Genomic DNA, 20,912 nt, shown 5'->3' on the forward strand with positions numbered 1-20,912 from the left:
AATGCATTTTAAAATATCTTAATTTTTAATTTTTTGTTTATTATGTTTGTTTTTAGTTGTTTTTTTTAAATGGAATATGAAAACTTTATATTTTTAAAAATATTTTATTTTTCTCAATTACACATATAACTATAATTTTTAACATTGTTTGGGTTTTTTTTTTGAATTTTGAGTTCTAGATTCTATACTTCCCTCTTTCCCCTCTTACTAAGATGGTAAGCAATCTGATATAGCCAGTACATATATAATCATGTAAAAACATTTCCATATTAGTCATTTTGTGCAAGAAGGTCCAAACAAAAATCATGAGTCCTTTGGGATTATTGCGCATCATTGTATTGCTGAGAATTAAGTCATTCACAGCTCTTCATCCTGTGTTTCTGTTTCTGTGCATACATTTTTCCTGGTTCTGCTTATGTTACTTTGCATCAGTTCATGTAAGTCTTTCCAGGTTTTTTCTGAAATCATCCTACTTACCATTTTTAAGATAAATCTTTTGTAGAAAAATAAGATATTAAAAGTCAGTTTTGTGCTTTACTTCTATTCTGAAGTTTGGGCTAATGATATTCTATAAAACATCAATCCTTGCGATTTAAATTGAATTAATTGCAATTAATTACTTTTGAATTTTGATACACCTTACATTTTTCAAGGTCCAGCTGAAGAATCTCCTCTCCAAGTCTTTTCTGATTCCTCTACATGAAAATGATCTCTTTTCTTAAATCACGAGAATCCTTTATCAGATTCTCTTCTTTGCCCGTAATATAACCTTACTATATAAAGGATTTTTTAAACTACTATGTAAATTATAGCTCTAACCATTATTATTATTGCCACAAATCATTTTTATTTATGTACATATTGTACCCAAGATTTGTAGACATTTTGAGAGCTTATTCATTTTCATTTTTAAACTTTGTGTCTCTATTACTTATCAGAGACTTAACATAGCATAGGATTGTTTAATAAATATCCCCCTTCACTAATAAATATTTGTCTTATTGAATAAAAACTATTCTATATTTGATCTTCCAGCAAAATTTTTCTACTAGTTCCTCACTACAGGTTGAGGTGAATCTGAGTGCTCTGGAGCTGAATGAATTGAGTGCTATTTGTGAAGCACTAATGTAGCATCTGGTATCTAGGAGGTACTATACAAATGCTACTGCCTCACCTTTTTCTCTGTCATTCACATGTGAGAAAACTAAATATCAGGAAAACAAGATTACACAATTATTAGGGGTTAGAGGTAGGATGATAGATTGTGTGTTTGTCACCTGAAGAGCAGTCTTACAAAGTCCTAATGTTTCTAATCACTATCAGAGCAATTCAAGGAGAGTTTTTCCCAATGTTTAGATAAATCATGATCTTCATTGGTGAAGGAAATATCCACACTGACATTTATACCACTTCATGTTCCTTCTACACATTTCATTTCCTGGTTCTGTATCTTTACCATGCCTGGAGTATGTCCCTTTTTACTTCTGCCTTTTGGAATCCTTAATGTCCTTTGATATTTGAGTGCTACTTCCTACAGAATGTTGGACTTAAAGTCAAGAAAATGAATTCAAATCCTACCTCAGACACTTATTAGCTACCTGATGCCAGGCAGGTCATTAACTTTTCTTAGCATCAGTAAAGTAGGAGTAGGAGTAGGAGTAGTACCATTCACCTCACAGCATTATTGAGAAGATCAAATGAAATAACATGTAAAATATCTTGAAAACCTTAAAGTGATACATAAATGCTAACCATTGTTACTGTTATTATTCCCATAAATTATTTTGGATTTATCTTATATATATATGTGTACATATAATGTGTGTAATAGCTTACATTTATATAGTACTCTTCATATGCTAGACATTGTACTAAGTATTTTACAATTACTATTTTATTTGGTTCTCATAATAAAAAAAAAAAAAGTTTATCTAGGGCTGAATTTGAATGCAGGTCTTCCTGACTCCAGTTCTATCTAACTGCCCTCTTTGAAGGGATGAACTGTTTACCTTTTATCTTTATATACATAGAGTAAGGACTCAATAAGTGTTTGTTGAATTAAGTTGAATTAAAAATCATGGATCTTATAAGTTTTGAAGTATGTATCTGACCAATATTTTTCAGAACTATGATTTTACTGATGTAATTTACTCTTCCCCCAATACAGGTTGCAACCTCTCAATTACTTACGCATGTTTCTGTGCCTGAAAAATTCATCTTCCTTGAAGCCATGAGCTTTTCTAATTTTTGTTAGACTGATCCCAGGATAATATTCACCCTTACTTGCTATACTCATTCATAGTCTTTCCAGTGGACTTACTTTCACTAAGGCGGAATCATCTTCCTAATTAATATTAAGAATAGGACTGTAATAGAAGCTATTTGAACAAAAAATGCTTCTTTTTTTTTCTTTCTCTATTTCTGAACAGGACTCTAAAAAAGTGGAAAGTATCCTTAATAAAGATCATCAGAGCCAGAGACTTTGTGGAACTAAGGAGGAAAGTGCCCAGGATCTAGATTTGGCGCCAAACCCTATGCCAACTGGAGCACGCCCAAAGATGAAAGTAAGTGATTGTATTATACTGTATTACAGAATTTCCTTTCTAATATACTAAGTACCACCAAAGCAATGTTATTTATCATGAGGGAGAAATAACACTATTTATGCTCCTTTAGGATTGCTTTCAATTGACTATAGCACAGGCTATGATGATGTTTTTTCCTCATGACATGTATATGTGGATATGTGTAAAGAAAATCTAATTCTTAATGTAAAAAGAGAAGGGGAAAATACAGCATGCAATGTCATGAACAAGACATGAGACAGTGCCTAGTCCATTATAGTGAAGGGAGAGATATCAGCTGCTGTATGTAACCAGTTAACTCTTGACTTTCAGCTTTTAACACCAGAGTCCATCCTCTACTCTCATGCTAGCCACAGCTGTCCCTCTGTGAATTGTTCTAGAATTGAGAATGGCACACTCCTTACTGCTCAAAGAGACATCTGGTATGGTAAAAACCAGATCCACCAGCAACCATCTACTACATAGAAATTTTATGTATTTGCATAACACTCTTCTGTTTTCCACGTGAAATCATTCCTATTCTTTTATTTTGTTTACATGTTACTTAATAAAAATTGAAGAGCATTATATTAGAAACATTTTTATCCTTCTAATTTTTCAAACTTGTGGTCATTTTGGTGGTGGATCTAGTATAAGTGCTTTGTGAGTTATGGAGTCTATTTGAACTAGTTTGGGATAGAGAAACTTGCTTTGTGAAATAATGGTGTAATGGAACCAGTTTGGGGATCTTCTGAGGCATCTTTTTATTAATTCCTTTCAATATTATATTAGCTTTTAAAATTAATATTTTATTATTGATCAATATTGAAATTGTGGTCTACTAAAGACTGAGATTTTTCTTTTGTACTTGTATCTGACTGGTTATTCCCACCTTGTCTCCTATGTATCAATGCATAAGCCCCAAACATTTTTCTGTATTGAATTTTAATTTGTTTTTGACAGGCAAATTCAGTAATTTTTCATGAAATGAAACTCAATTCCTATCTTCTTAGATATGTAAAATATAAGTTCCTTGAGGGCAGAAACTGATTTGCTTAGTGTTGTGCTTGACACTTTGAAAACACTTGATAAGTGTTAATTGTTTAATTGAGGCTAATGTAATGTCATATGAAGACTTAATTGCCTTTTTATTTCTGTTAGACAAACTGACCTGTGGGATGAACATCATTCAAAGTTTTGTTTCTTTTTTTAATTTATCCCCAATATATTTTCTCTCTACTTCTCTTATGTTTTAATTTTTAAAAGTTTTGATGTCATTTGTTTAAATAACATAATCATTTTAGGGACCTTCCCTCCCTACCCCACCTTCAGTGCTCTATTTTTGGAGCAAAGGAGAGTTAAGAAGCAAAGTCACCTGACAAAGTGAACATTTCTGAAAAACATATGTTTGAGCCTGTATCCTTAGCAGGAGGGAGGTACATTTTCTCAGATCTTCTCCATAGCCCCAAGTTCTTGCCATATGATAACACTGACATAGTTGTTGCATTTGTCTTTTTGTTTCCTTTAAAGGGTCTTTAGTTCATTAGTTGTATTGAAATTAGTTTGACTCCATCTGTGATTTTAGGCAAGTTCTTTTACTCCCTGGGCTGCATTTCCCTTAAATTTAAAGGGTTGATTTCTCAGGTCCCTTCCAACTAGAGCTCCTGGTAGGCTGATGCTTGATCCAGTGAGAGCACATTTTTTCCCACATACTTTTTTCCATTTGAGTTAGTACAGCTTTGGACCTATATAACCTCCTTAAAAGAAATGCCAGTGAGAGTTACAAGTCAATGAATTGGGCAGACAAAAAAGTGCTGTTTGTATCTGGCAAAGGTCCTTGGTTGTTGCCTTTGTTGTTCAAGAGGACCAAATTGACATCACTATGTCAGAGCAAGTTACAGTGTGTCTGACTGTGGCTGATCAGACCAATATGAATTCAGAATGCTCTACCATAGATCAGGTACAAATAGTCCCTATGAACATTTGGAATGAATTCTTCAAATTTATGCATCTTGCATTTCTTTTGAGCTACTTCAATTCTGCTTTGTTCATAGGACACAGCACCTTCTCTGATGAGGGCACACAATGCTGGGTGGTCCTGTGCCAGTGTCTTCTATGTCTTGCAATCAATTCCAGATTTCCTAAGAGAGATTTTGAGAGTGTCCTTGCATCACTTTTTCTAACTTCTGTGTGAGTGCTTGCTCTGTATGAGTTCTCCATAAAGTAGTCTTTTAGGCAAGTATACATTTGGCGTTTGAACCGTGTGGCCCGCCCATTGGAATTGCATCCTCTGCAGTAAAGTTTGGATGCTTGTCAGTGTAATTCAAGAAAGGACTTCAGTGTTTGGTATCTTATCTTGACAGGTGATCTTCAGAATCTTCCTAAGGCATTTCAAATGATGAAAGATTAACTTTCTGGCATAACATTGGTATACTGTCCAGGTTTCACATTCATACAACAATGAAATCAGCACAACGGCTCTGCAGACCTTCATTTTTGGTAGTCATTCTAATACCTCTTCTCTCCCATTTTCTTTTGGAGCCTCCCAAACATTGAGCTAGCTTTGGCAATATATTAACTTCACTGTCATAGTAATTATCAGTTGTCTCTCTTAGTTGCTGCTGGCAAAATTTTTGCCAGAGTCGTTAATAGGCAGATGCTTTAATTGAAAGATGGTCATCTATCTGAGAGCCACTGTAGCTTCATAAAGGGCTAAGGAATGGTCAATAGGGTGTACTCTGTCCCATGTTTTTTTTTTTTTCCTTTAATTTTAATTTTTTCTTTATTTACTTAAAACAAATACAAAGTAGAAAAAGAAAAAGACAGGGAAAGAAAAACAAACATTATCATGTGCACAATAGAACATGAGAAGAAAATATGTAACAATATGTAACAATAAATTTCCATTTCAAAAAAACATATATAATAGTAGAAGACATTGTATTGAGAACTGTTCATTCTTGTAGACAGGGCTTCATAAAGTTTCCACGCTGATTTCTTTCCATTCTATTTTCAATGTAGTCATTGACTTCCATGCGCAAATGGTCCTTGAATGGCTTGTTTATTGCAATATCAAGGGTCTGGAGATAGGCTGTCATTCCTGCAAGAATTATTACTTGATCTATTCTTCTCTCTGCAAGGAAGTTCTTCATTTCTTTAGTGCAGTGAGTGCTGGCTGAATTCCAGATTATCAGACCTCTTTGGTTACCTCGCATAACAAGTGGCAGCATTAAATCAACCCATTTTCTTATAACAGCTTGTGTACACCAGGCTTTTTCGGTTTCAAGAACGTAAATGCCTGATACAAGTTCAATCTTATCTTTCTTGCCCTTACTGATGATTAGAGGTGTGGCTTTCTTTCCATACAAACGAATTGCCAAAACACAGGTGACCCGTGCAGACAGAATAATAAAATTATGACCATCAGTCCTTCTTTTCACTCCATCATGCCCCTCAATAATGTTTTAACCCCATCATGCTCCCTGAGTGCGCCTTCTATCCTCCATGATGCCCCCTGAGTTCTTCTTTTATCCTCCATCATGCCCCTTTTATCCTCCATCATGCCCCCTCACTCCTACTTACATACCAGGTTTTTATGTTGTCCTGCCTCAGCTCTCCTCCATAGCACTGCTCTCAATGGCGCCAGCAAGCAAATCACTGGGGAAGAACAGGATGATGCACTCACTGCTGCAGCTCTGATTGGATGCAGCTCGGAAAGCAGTGTGCGTTTCACTGGGGGTGGGAGGGGGGTGGGGAGGATAGGGGGAACGGTGCATACAGAGGGTACTGTAATGTAGCGTGTAGCGCAGGGGATCACCTTCACTACAGTAGCAATCTCAATAGGGCTTATTTTCAGGGGCGGGCTTATTTTAGAGGAATCTTACACAGTAAGGGGAGGGCTTATTTTCGGGATAAGTCTTATTATTGGGGAAACATGGTATATATCCTTTGTTTCCTATCCCTGCTCTTCTATCTTAATTCTACCTGCCAGTTTGCCTTGCTGTTACTTAACCTACCTCAGCTCCGCCCCAAGGTTCTCTCTCTTATCCTGTCTGCCTCTTTTTCCTCCCTCTTTTTCCTGTTCCTCTTAAACTATATAGCTTATCCCACTCCCATTAATCTACCTATCCTTCTGTATCTCACCTTATCCTATCCCCTCCCCTTATTTCTTTATAAATTTTTGAGAATTTTATATCCTTCTGGGTAGATGTATGTATGTATATATTTATATCTATATATGGCTATATATACGTCTATCTATATATTTCCTCAATCCTGATATGAATAGAATTTCAGAACTACCAGTCCTCCTTCCCCATCTACTTCTTCTGTGTCAGTTCTTGCTCTTGTACCTCATTTATATAACATAATTACTGCTTTTACTTTTTCCTACTTGGTTTTGATGAGGTTTGGCGCAGGGCAGGAAGTTGTTGAAACCCCATTCTGGTTGACGCAAGTCCTTCATAAATGAATTTATGAATCCAAAAAGCTAAACTGGCAATAGAAATTTATTATTAGAATTGAGAAGTCAGCTTTTGCAGGCTGACTTTCTTAGTGGCAAGGTCCTGACAGAAAAGTAAAGATCTAGCAGAGAAATCCCAACAGAGAGATAAATAGGGTCCTGTTAGGGAAATAGGTGAAAGAGATAAAGAGGGAGTAAGGCTGAAAAGAGAATGTCTTTTCAGCGGGCAGAGGGTCGAAGCTATGCCAAGGACAGAGAGAGGTTCTTTGGTATGATTCCTGCTTTTGGCCTTCTGCAAGGAATTGAGCTGAAGGAAGCTTGTTATATGGGCAGCTCTTGGTGGGAGCTGGGAGCAGTTTGAGTTGGAATCAGAATAGAGAATCTTCTAATTGAATGAGGGTCCCTGGACTAATCTCCAAATCAATAGAGTTGTATAGAAATCTTGATCTCCAGCTTGGGCTACAAGTAGGAGTAGTCCTCGACTCAACTAGTCCCACCCAGATAACAGAATGAAACCACTTTATCTTGATTCCCTGGGATGGGTCTTTCAGGGGAGAGCTTCTCTGAGGGAGTTTCCCAAGCTTTCCCCCCAAAGTCTGAGAGAGAGAATTAGCGTTTCGGGGCTCTCCTCATCAGTTTCACTTTTTAGAATCACATCATGCACAACTCTACCCCAATCTTTCTTTTGAATTAACGAATTACTAATGACAATCTTACACATATGGTTTTCATTTCCACTTATAAACCATAAATAGTTTGTTCCTATTGAGTCCTTTGAAATTACTCTTTGATATTTACATTATATTTCTCTTGGTTCTTATATATCAAATTTTCTATTAAATTCAGGGGGTTTTCCCCATCACAAAATTCTGAAAATCTGGTAATTCATCGAATATCCTTTTTGAAAATTCAGTATTGTACTTAATTTTCCTGGATATAATATTTTTGCCTGGAAACTTGGCTCTTTAGATCTTTCATATATATTATTCCATGGCCTGCAGTCTTTTATTGTAGCTCCTAATAAGTCTTGTGCAATTCTGATTATGGCTCCAGCATATTTAAATTGGTTTTGTTGTTGTTGTTTGTAAGATTTTTTTTCTTTTATCTGGGGTTTTCAAAATTTAGCAATAATGTTCCTGTATGTTTCCTTTGTGGGGTCTCTTTCAGGTGGAATTTCTTCCATTTCTACTTTACTTCTTCACATTTCAGAACAATTTTCTTTAATTATTTTTTGTATTTATCTAGATTCTCTTTTTTTGATCATAACTTTCAAATAATTCAATTATTCTTATGTTTTTTCTTCTTGATTTGTTCTCTAGAACTATTTTCCTTGTTTCACATTCTCTTCAATTTTTTCATTATGTACACATAAAACACACACACATTTATTTATTTATTGATCTCTTATAGATTCACTGGCTTCCTCTTATCCAATTCTAATTTTTAAAGATTTATTTTCTTCCTTAAGATTCTGAATCTCCTTTTCTAGTTAATTGGTTTTCTTTTCACTCTCTTTTTGCTTTTCTTGGGTTGTTCTTAATTTCTTTTTCAGTTTTTCCTCAATCTCTCTCATTTGATTTTTAAAGTTTTTTTTTTTTTTAAGTTCATCTATGAATTCTTTTGGAACAGGTAATCATTTAACATTACTCTTTGAAGTAGGAGAGACTTATTATTGTCCTCTGAAGATGAACCTATGACTTCCCTATTCCCATAGTAACTGTCTAGGGTTGGTTCTCCTTTTTCTGGTCTTTTTTTTTTTTAATTTAAATAAGAGTTTGTTAGTGTAATCACTTCTGATCTGTGAGGGAAGGGAGCATGGTGCTTTTGGACTCAAGTTTTATCTTTCAAGCTTTACTTTTCCCTTTTTTTCCTGGAATCCCAAACTGAGAACTCCACCCTGCTGTTAAGTGTTGTCAGCCAGCAGCATCCCTACCCCCACTGCTTCTGCACTCACCCAGCACATGCTGGTTCTTTCATGCCTAGAGCCAAGTTTCCACAGCACATTGGCCCAAATGTTCTTTACCAGCAGAGGTTCCCTCAATCTTCCCCAGCTCAGACACTTGACTCCCTACACTATCTGGAAAATGAAAGTTCCTGCAGCTGGAGCTGAGGCTACTTCCTAACCCCAGGGCTCAATTCTTATTGTTTCAGTGGAACTAGGTTGGTATCTTTCTTCAGATTGTCTCCAGTTTTCCCAGAAAAACCATTGTTCTGCCTCAACTCCCGTTTGTTTTTTACCTACTCTGTTTGCCCTGAGGCACAATTTTGTCTTATTTGTGGGGGAAATCTAAAGAGCTTGGAATTTTCCGACCTATTGAAGCATTTTCCTCGCACTCCCATGCTTTTTAACATAATGTTTTTAGCCATGTTGTCAAATGCCTTCAATGAAATCAAACATGACATCAAAATCAGCTGTCATACTGAGAGTAAATTCTTTTATTTAAAAAGGCTATAATACAAGACCAAAATGAAAGAAATGTTTGGTTCATGATTTTTTTTGTTTGCAGTGTACTCAGTGCAGCATTTGAAGCTGAGATGCAGCAATATATGGAAATTCTCTACTGCTTGTTCTAATTTTGGTCTAATAAATAGCACCAAGAAAACACAAATGCTTCATTAACCAACACCACACCATTCAACATTCACACTATCAGTTACAGCAAATGGAGAAGTTTTCAATGTTGTGGATAAATTCACTTACCTCAGCTGTATACTTTCCAGGGATGTACATATTGATAATGAAGTTGATACATGCATTGTTGGTAAAGATCCATTGACTTAAAGATAAATCCTTCTTTAGTTTCTTAATGACATTTAATTGCTTCAAGTTGGTATCTTGAAATTGGACAGTTCACTTCTGCTTGATCTCATCCATTTGGTTAGGATGTTTCCAAACTAAAAATAAAATGCTTATGGAAAATCATATCACATGCACACACAAAAGCAATATACGTTTCCTCTCTGTTTCTCCAGATGTCAAAGCTCCTTATAAATACCAGCATCAAGATGTAACTTCATCTTTTCCTCCTTCGTTTCATCTACCATAGCATCCAGTAGGCTATCTTAACCCTTACAGCCTCATTTTCAAAGTATTTCTCACCTGATTATTATGATTCAGAATCATTTCAGGGTATAAAATTTTGTTAGAAACCTGCTTACGCCTCTTTTGCAACTCATTCCATCAAAAAAATATCAAGTAGTTTAAGTGTTTAGAGGTTCCAAACCACTTACTTTCCAAATTCCACAAATTTAAAAAAGGAAAAGTAGCCACATCTTAGCAGGAAAGCTATTCTTATGCTGTTCTTATAAAGACTGCCTGTGTAGTTAATGAGCAGCAACAAGACAGATTGTTCGTGTTCAAAATGAAAATATTACAAATTTAGTTAGGTTTTATGACATCTTGGCCTCATTGAGTCTCATTTTTGCTAAAAGAATTTTGAAATTAAACCCCAAGGGCAAACATCTTAAGTAAATATGACTTGGGTTCTAAAAACAGACAGAGTCTTTCATTGCTTTCTAATAAAGAAAAAAGGGAGTTTCTGTTTTGGGAGCATGGAGATCGTAGCACGTAAGTATAGGAAGGGAATCAACCTCTCCTTTGATTAGTATAAGAAGCTCTCAGAGGAAGAAACTCTTTATATCAATGCATGTTGGCACCTTTTCTTTAACTGTAGTCTTAGAGAGTTATCTAAAGCACTGAGGTGTCAAATGACAGTCCCTGTGTGTTTAGAAGCAAGACCTGAACTGATCTTAGCTCCATGACTGGCTCTCTAACAACTATACCACACTGCCCTTTTTATGATATCTAATAGAAACTGACAGTTTAGCTATGTAAGGGTGAGGAAGGATGACTGATATGGATAATAAACTCTTAACACAGATTCCCAGAGCACTCCTCAGTTTAAAGGGAATTGGGGTGGGGAGAACCTATTTTTATTGATTTTATTAAAGATTGACAATAAAAATTTAAAAGTAAAAAAGTCATTATCTTTACCTTTGATATCCTGGCCCTGTACTCATTGTCTCTTAAGGGATTGTAAGTTATTAAAGAGGCCTTTGGGACCTATTTTTAGCTACTGTACTAATGGTTTTCTAAATTCTTATTATTCTATTTTGTAGGGAGCTCTTAATTATCCTAGAGTAAGTAATCTAGTTTGCAGATTAGCCCATTCTGAAATAAGTTGACTAAAAAGCAATTTGGGCACTTTGGAAATTGCTATTATTCAAAACAAAAGTGTAATCTAAAGCAGGAACTGATGTAAGGAGAAGAAGGTAGAAGAGAAGTATTTGACTTTAGATGTTGTTATTATAATATACACAATCCTTTACTCACCACAGGCATTCACTGGGGGCACTTGCTGTGAAGACATATTTCTACTGACAATTGATCTAGTAGAAACAAAACACCTCAAACAATATAAACCGTGTGCTTCTATATTTTTTGGTAGATTGAGAAATTTTGATCTTTCAATTCCATATGTGTAAACATGTAAAATGGCACTTGGAATATAAAAGAATTATAGCATCATTTTCTTGTTTCATTTAATTCAGCAAGCAATTCCCGAGTGCATACAACTTACTCATAATGTGCTCAAATCCTGTCCTGAAATACCTTAAACAAACCTGTTCAATAGCAGCAATTTAACTGAAACTTCTCTTTTATGATTGTTTCTTAGTCCTTGGCCTCTTTGACCAACCTACAATATCCGATATGGTTGACCTCCTTTCTTTTGATATTTCCTTCTCTTTTGACTTCTAAGACATTTCACTCTTCTTGGTCACAACTTATTTTTTTTAAAGATATCACTTATTTTTCCTTTTCTCCTTTTCTCAGGCTCCTCTTTCTGTTCTTTATCCTATCCTTAACATGGACATGCACTAAAGTATTAGCTCATATCTTTTCCTCAGCATTTCATAAATTCATAGGATCACACATTTAGATTAGAAAGCAAGTGCTCTTAGAGACCATTCAATCCAACTTCCTCACTCTTCAAATAAAGAAAATAGGGGTTGATAATTTAAGTAACTTGCTCAAGATCACAAAGGCCATAAAGAATAGAAATAGGATTCAACCTGAGGTTCTCTGATTCCAAATCCAAGGCAGTCTTGGAGTAGTAAGAAGCTACTATCTTATATTTCTATTCCATGATAGTCTCCTCTACTCCCGTGTATTTAATAAACATCTCTTAGTAAACAATTCTTCAGGCTAGTAACTAACATTCTCCTTTCCCTGGCAGTATTGGCCACTGATGTAAGCAATAATTGAGACAGAAAGTTTGGAGGCTGGGAGGTGGGTAAGATAGAAGTGGGGGTGGTACAAATGGGCAACATAGCTAACCAAAAAACTATTCATTCTATCTTCTAACATGACAGATGAGATTTCCTGGACTTTCTTTCTTCCCTGTCTTTATTTCTTTGAACTTTCACAGAACTTAATTTGTTCCTAATCCTAGCATGCATGTGTAGTTTTGCCTCTGAATATCTTCTGCCAATATGATTGTTTTCCTCAAGGAGAGGAATTTTCCTGGTCAGCATTCAGACAGTAATTGGTGATTGCATCCAATCTTTTTATCACAAATAGGTTATACTTATGAAGTTAATCCATCAGTTTTTCATTAATCTCTTATTCTCAAATGTTTATACTCTAGGGGGACTTGTCAAGACTGACACAACCTTATAGCATATAATAGTACAATCCTAACCACCTCTTTCCAATAATTGTCCTTATTAATCTCAATATGATAGCCTCTGGAAAGGAACCTTTTTTTCCCCTGAAACATGAGATGAGTTCTCAGTGGGCTCAAAATGGTACTAGTTGGCTTTGGTACACAAGTGAAGAAACCAAAATCTTTAAGAAGAGTATCATACTTTAGAAGATAATTGCCAGTGGTGTTGAGAACATTAGAAGTCATCAAATTATCTTCAATAAATTTAATGAATTATGATTTCCAGTCAGATTTCTGGAGTGAATCAATTTTTTTCATATAAATCTAAAATTGAAAGTGTTCTATACAAACTGGGTCCAAGAGCCGTTACCATTTTATACATATGTTACTTGGACCTGCTGGGCATGGGATTAACTTATTGAGAATAACTCTCTGCTAATCTTCTGGGAGGAATTCATTTAAGAGTTCCAGCAATCATTTGATAAAGCCTAGGAGCAGAAATGCCAGCTAGAGGGCATAGGGTTTGTACTTTCAAGAATCTGGCTGGGATTAACTGAATGATCAATCAGTTAACAAAGGATAAATAGCCCAAATAGAAATTATTGAGATCTTACTAGTATTCATTCACCAATGTTTTGGAATTGAAACTTGGTTCAGTAGTTAGCAAGGAGGGCTTAAGACTCAACACTCCATTAACTATTCATCAGTTTGAACTTTTTTGAAGGTAGAAGTGGGGAAGAAGGGAAAGAAACAAAGGAAGATGGTACTGTCTGGATAGAATTCAGGAAAGGGATGAGTAGAGTGTCTCATACTCAGGCTAACATAACATGACCATCAAATTGGCTGAGTTATACAATGGTGCCGGAACATTCCAAAGAAAATATAATTCTTAAAACACTTTGTAGGCTTACAAGAGGAATGATGAAGTCAGTCTTCAAAGGACTTATCTAGTAAGTACAGTTTAGAGGTCTTCACTTCATTAACCTTCAGTATAAATACTAAAATCCATCTGTCTAATTTCAGTGATAGAGGTATCCCTCAATGAAATAAATTGCACCCAATCATGGCTGCTCATCTAGTGTGACTATTGTCTACATTTGGCCATGAGTTTGCAAGGGGAGGGGAAAATTCTATCCAGCGTTCAAGGGCTTTTCCTCATTTTCTCTAGACATTACAAGGACCCAAGGGTACCACCACACAGGCTATGCATTGGTTATCCCTTGCTTAATGAATGACTAGCCCACTTTCTTTCATAATCATGCATTTCATGATCATATCCTTTAATCCAGCTCTTCTTTCTAATTTCTTGTTTTTATTGTGCTGTCACCTACTCATTGTTACCCTAGAGACTTTCTATTACACTAGAGAGGTGAATTTCAATTCTTGGGAGGGAGTAGGGTTTTATATCGCACTGCTATACAACAACAAAAGTAGGAGACTTGGAGCTTACAGAATTTTGCAAATTATTAAAGGCAATTTAGCCTTCCCCTTTTTTTCTGCCCTTTTCTGCTCACTTTGTTGTCCCTTTGCAGGGTCTGTCAAAGCTACACACGCATAGATATACATACACATATACACGTGGTTCCAACACTCAGCACCATGACTGGCACATAGTAGGCACATAATAGATTTTTATTTCTTGATTAAATTGATTGTTATATATAGGTCATTTCTCAAAGATCAAAATTTGTCTACTAAGAAACTATTAAAAGACAAACTGTAAGAGTTGACTTGTCTTTACTTGAGTTTTTGCTCCTGGATGTTTTCACTGAGATTCTGTTTATGTGTGTATATTCTCTTGGAGGAGTAACTTTACTGGCCAGCTTTCAGAATCTACTGATAATTCTCTCTGATCTCCTTATCTCTACTACTGCAGCTAATCAGGAACCTAGTCTCTTCAGCTCCCCTACTATATCCCTCAGCAACCTGATTAGGTTTGAGTTTAAAGGGAATAAAAGCAATAAGACAGGATAAATTAAAATTCCAGAATTATCTTTAATTCTTCTCCTTGTCTCAATTGTCATCAAGTTCTTTAGTTCATCCTCTGCAAAAACTCTTTCTGTTCCCCCTCCTTACCATCTCTATGGCTATGATCCTCATGCAGGCCCTTATTACCTCTTGCCTGAATTATTAGGAAATCCTAACAGATCTCTATCCCTAATCTCTTCCTCCTTTAGTTTATCTTTCACATCACTGCCAAATGGTCTCCCTTTTACATAGGTGTGATCATGTCATGTAATTGTTCAAAAGTCATCAATGGCCTCAACAGCCAGATTGGCTTCCACACCTTCCTATAAGAATTCTAGGGGTCTCAGAGTTCTAAAGATACAGATAAAGTTATATTCACATTTAGATAGAAAAATGGTTGTTGAGAGGAGCTAATTGGGATGTGCTTTAGGGTTGGGCCAGTTTTGGCAAATACAGCCAGAGACTAGATAAGTATCTGAGGGAGAGGGGATTAGTAAAGAAAAGATGGATTGGCTTCTGGAGGATTAGGGTGGTATCTTTTAACAAGTGCTTTTGGCTAGAATCTACATTGGCTTAATCCTTCCTTCTTCTCCCTCTCCCTTCCCCCACATCTCTCACAGTAAAGAGGTCATAGGTCCATCTAACCACTTAACATCAATAACCTTTTACAGAAAGATATTTACTTTAAAGATATAACAAGAACAAAACTCCATGCCTTTCCTTCCAACATTTTGAATACACATTTTCTCCTGTCCCACCTTGGTTTTTGGGAGAAGAGGACTCAAATTTAATTTTGTCCTTCCATGTCACTGATCATACAAATGTAGCATGACTACCAAATGAAGCCTCAAATATTGTTGGGCTGAACCCCAAATGTCATTCCAGAAGATCATGCTTGTTCCTTGGTTATTGATGCTGATATTACTGCCAAAACTGGATACTGGAACCTGGGACTCTGGGAAGCCACTATGCCCAGGTGCTTGCCCTCTAATCCCTTTACCTATAATACAGAAGAACAAGTGCTGAACCTCACAAAGGACACAAACTTGTATTTTGAGACCACATTTTGGCCTTGGTGGAAGGATTCAAGGCCTCTCATTTTACAACATTTCCTTTCACCAGACACCATCAACAAGAGTTCAACAAGTCTCAAAGATATAGCCAAAAGAGAAAAGAAGACTGGAGTTATGCTCAAACATTTATTCTTGAAGCCAATCTCAGTTATTCATCCATTCAAAAAACTTTCTCCCAACCTCATCATCACCAGACCAGAACCAGTTAGAGTCTGAATGTGCTCCTAGGCTTCTCTATAGTACTTCATTATGTTTTTCCTAGAAGCTGGCTTCTCAGCCCCTCCCAGAGGGAAAAAGGCCCTCTGTATCTATTTTACCTGCTACAATGTATTTCACCCAAAAGGGTACTATTTACTTTTCCATGCCTCTGCTCACATTGTTCTCCATGCCAATGATGGGGTTCTAGTGGCAGTCAGAGAGTTGTGGGAATCCCCTTTTGGTCAATGCAGATCTTTTGTGAAAGAATTCACGAACCTGAAATATTAAGTGGCCAAAATGGAAGTTTATTGTTGGATGAGAAGTCATCTTTGCTAGAAAAGTGACTTCTTCAGTGGCAACATCCTATTAGGGAAATGGAGGCTGGTACTGAGAAGAGAATGTCTTCACAGTGGCAGCTATGCCAAAGAGACAAAGCATGATACTTTGGACATTCTGCAAAGAAGTGAGTTTAGAAAATATCCTCTATAGAAAATCTGAGGCTCAGGTTTCAGGTTGAAAAGAAAGCCAAATCAGGCCTAGATCTCCAATTGAATGGAAATCACCTTTTGAAGGTTTCTGGAATTTGGAATTTCCTGAAAAGGGTCTGCATCAGTGGGGTGATTTGCCATAAAAAAAGCCCAGGCTGGGAACTATGCTGTCTCATAGACTTTCTGAAGTCTGGGAGACCCCAATCAAAGGGGACAGAATTTCAGAGTGTTAATTTTACAGATCAAAAGGGACACAGTTTCACACCTCCATCACCAGGAATGCTTTACTTGCCCCAGTCTCCTCCTATTGATATCCTGCTAGCTTCTACTCAAATATTACTTCTTCCTAGCTGTCTTCCATGATTTCTCCAAATGGAAATGATCTCTCCTTCATCAGTTCTAATAGCACTCTAGGTTCATGAAATGTAGTTATATTTTGGGTTTGTATTGTCTTTGTATCTTTGTCATCCCTCTGTTCAAGCTTTTTGAGAACAAAGACTATTTATATCTCCCATAGTATCTAGCTGAGTACATGGCAAAAAGAAGCATTAAATGAAATATTTGTTTAATTAATGAATGAATTAATGGGTAGTTTGATGGTTAGAATAACTATATAGGACAGAATGATATGAATGATAAATACACAGGGCTATTTTCCCTCAGAAGGAGACCTTATTATGAGGGCTACCATATCGCATTGTGTCTTTTTTGCTTTTGCCTTTCTCTAATCACATCATACTTTCTATGTAACCGTTTAGTTATATATTTACTGTGATATTTTTAATACTTCTGTGTGTCTGATCCCTCCCATTGGATTGTATTCTGCTTGGGTATCAAGATTATGAATTAATTATCTTCATGTCTCCCTCACCTTAAAACACAATGATTTGCACACAGTGGGCTATAAATAAATGAATGAAAATTCTAGTGATCAGGAAAGGTTTCATTAAAGGCTCAAGCTGAAATTCATATGAAATTAGGCTAAAAGAAAGGGTAAAGACATCTAAACAGGGGAATAGTATCACCTAAGACACAAAAATGGGCATGAATAGAAATTGTTGAGGAGACAATGATTTGCCCTCAGTTGTCTTATTTCTTGTGAGTTCTCAATGACATATATATAGTTCAGATACAGGGGTAGACCGAGGCAGGGGTGGAGGCAGAGTGCTGAGAGCAGGAACTAACAATCCAGTTCTGACAGGGGACTAACAATCCTGTTCTGACAGGGTCTGGGGAGGCTTTCTGATAAGTAGGGAAAGGCTGAGGTCATGATGTCTAAAATAGAAGGTCTTTCTCCTTATCTGGATCATCATGATTAGGAGGGAGGAATGATGTTACAGAACAATTAGGAACCGAGGCAGAACAATAAGGGAAATTGAGTCAGGGCAATAAAAGAAAACTGTGGCACAACAGCATATATACATATACATATATACACGCACATACACCCTTGTTCAATAAACCCCAGTGGCTACCTAATTACATATAAAATCCTTTGTTATTCAAAATCCTTCATAATCTGGCCCATCCCACCCCCACCTCCACTTGTTCAGTCTTACACCTTATTCAGAGCCATGTATTTAATCCAAGGGCTTTGGTCTCCTTGCAGTTCCTCAAACAAGACACACTATCTCTCTATTTGGGATATTTTCACTGGTTTGTCTCAATGCCTGGAATGTTCTTCCTCCTTCATCTCTGCTTTTGGCTTTTATGGCTGCCTTTAAGTTCCAGCTAAAATTCCATCTTCTACAGGAAGCATTTCAAACTTAAGTTGATTATTTCTTATTTATACTATTTCTTGCTTGTTTGTACATAATTGTTTGCATTTTATCTCCCCCATTAAATTGTGAGCTCTTCAAGGGCAGAGACTATCTTTTGTTTCCTTTATATACTGAGAGTTTAACGCAATTTTTGGCACATTGTAGGCACTTAATAGATACTTATCGACTGGCATTTATTTCTAGAGATTTGTATTCTTAGTATGTATTATTCACTAATAGTATTTGCAAATAAGATGAGCTTTTGAGAGGAAACATAACGTAGTTAGGAGGTGCCCGGCTTCGGAGTCCAGAAGAAATGGATTTTGAGTCTTACTTGTGACTCATTCCAGACAGGGTTAGAATTAGAACTCTAATCATTTAGTTTCCCTTGGCAACTCACTGAGATAATAAGTTACAGATAAACTGTGAATCAACATAGGCCTGGGGAGTTTCTATACTGGGAAAGTGATGAAATCACAGGTCAGGTCCAGATCAGACCAAAAGACAATTGTTCAATTTCTATCCTGTATCACACCGATACCTTTTTGACAGTATTTTCACTAGAGGTATCAATCCTCTATTAATCCTTTGACTCAAACAGTCACAAACATGTTTATTGATATATAACTGCCTTCCAATTAGAGTCAAATTCTATTAAATAAAATAATCATAGATAAAGAAACTCTGGATGCCCCAGTGTCCCATATGGAATATGCCTATTTTATAACACTCTGTCTCTCTACTCTACAAGAAGGTTTAGCATTGCCCTGTCACATTTCTTTTGTTGCTCTCATGAACTATTATTTAAATATTTTATTCAGGTCTCTCCTGCAACAGAAGGATTATATGGTAAAAAGAGCACTAACTCTAGAGTAAGGATTCCAGAGTTTGAATCCTAGTCCTTTCACTTATTACCTGTGTGATATTGAGCCAAATCAGTCAGCTGTCAGCTTCTTGAAGCACTAATTTCTTCATCTATGAAAAGGGGAAGTTGGAATACAAAACCATAATCCTATAGAGAAGGCAATATAGAAAAAGCACATGGTCCTAAAGAACCAGAACTATGTCATATACATTTATGCCAACATCTTAGATGATGGGGGTAGGGAATAGAGAAGAAGGGAGAAAACAGCCATCACTACATAATTACACAATAATAACTGATATAGATATACGGTTTGATAAACTGTTATGAACACTTAGCACATGGATTTAGCTTTGTTCCTCAACAGGGAGAGGCAGAGTTTGCCAAAGCAAATTCGATACAGAACCAAGAGTGTGTGTAAGAGCATCTGGCTTAGCATCATGGCCCCAGTGTTTGTTTGGATGAATAAAAAAAAGCAGCAATCAGCAGCAAGCCAGCAACTGCATTCCTTGGCTCACTAGCTAGATCTGCCTGACCATCAAGTCACCCCAGCTACTGATCAAGCATATTTCTCTGAATTATTAAAACTATTTTTGACCTGAGTATAGCTCTAAAACCTAAAGTTTCCATTTTTTTCCCTTGGTTTGTTATGTAGTCACTCCTTGTTACAGTAGCTCCCTCTGTCTCTCTCCAGCGGCTGGCTGGCATCAGCTGTTGTAATAAATTCCCTAATCCTGAAGACCTAGGAGGCACAGATGCTGGGGCCAGAATTATGCACCAGATGGCAACTAAAAATGATTCAGTATTTAGGGGGGAGATGGTGTCAAGAAAAGCAAGTTTACAACTAAACTAGGATGACCATGTTGCATCTTTTCAAAGCTATTTGAACAAATGGTAGATAGCAGATGATTATTTCTTGAGCACCCTGGTCATAGAACTCTATTATAAATGTCATTTCTTGTGTGGAAGGGTTGCTTAGATAGTATTTTACTATACTTTGCTAGTATATTTTTCTTGCAAGAGTAGAAAATATTCCCATGTCTTTTTAAAAAGATTAATAAGTGTTACCTAGAGATAAGAGGACTGACTATATTGACTAAGCTTTCAAAGATGTGTTGTGTTTGGAGTCAGAGAACCTGTTTACTCATCTCTATCATAAGATATACATACTATGGTATAGTGAATAGATCACAATCCCTGAATCCAGGAATTCTGCCTCAGATACTTTGGCTGTTAGATCCTGGAAAAATCATTTAAATTCTTTGGGCTTCAGTTTCCTCATCTACATAACATGGAATGTGAAGGTCCAGTTGGTAAGTATTGGATGACACTTGAATGTCACTTTAATCTAATCTGGTCAAAAGGAGAAAGAAAATATATACACATTGAAATGCAGAAATTCTTTTCACTCATTGGAGAAACAGGAGGGAAAGAGAATAATAAAAAGGAGGATAGATTCAGAGGGGGATTAGTCATAATCAAAACAAAGTTTAAGCAAGAAGACTAGATTGGAAAGTGAGGTTTAAAAGGAAAAGGAAAAAAAAGATAAAAACTTGTGATTAGACTCTGAGCAAGAGAAAAAGAAGGGAGACAGAAGCAAATTGCATTAAACTTTGAGAACTGATACTGAAAACGTTCTTTGTACAGAGAGAGTGGGAAATAAAGATTAAAAAAAAGTTCAAGAATAGAATGGAAAGAAATACAGAATTAACAGCATAAATGCAAATGTGGATGAAGTGAAATCATCCATAAATAAAAGCAGAATCCAACAAGAATTATGTTTGAAACATAAATGGCTAGAGAAGAATTTGTAAAAGCTTCAGCTAATGTAAAGAAAGCAAGAGTGGCAATCATTATCTCAGATAAGG

At 36.2% G+C, this 20,912-nt stretch overlaps 1 protein-coding gene across 1 annotated transcript in view; it reads left to right on the forward strand.

The window, feature by feature from the left end:
• LOC127557311 (uncharacterized) overlaps nucleotides 1-20,912 on the forward strand; it is a 184,822-nt gene that overhangs the window by 97,746 nt on the left and 66,164 nt on the right. Inside the window, exon 3 of the mRNA XM_051990676.1 lies at nucleotides 2,430-2,564. Coding sequence (XP_051846636.1) covers nucleotides 2,430-2,564 — 135 coding nt within the window. The remainder of the gene's footprint in view (nucleotides 1-2,429; nucleotides 2,565-20,912) is intronic.

Source organism: Antechinus flavipes, chromosome 3, assembly GCF_016432865.1.
Source record: "Antechinus flavipes isolate AdamAnt ecotype Samford, QLD, Australia chromosome 3, AdamAnt_v2, whole genome shotgun sequence".
NCBI lineage: Eukaryota > Metazoa > Chordata > Mammalia > Dasyuromorphia > Dasyuridae > Antechinus > Antechinus flavipes.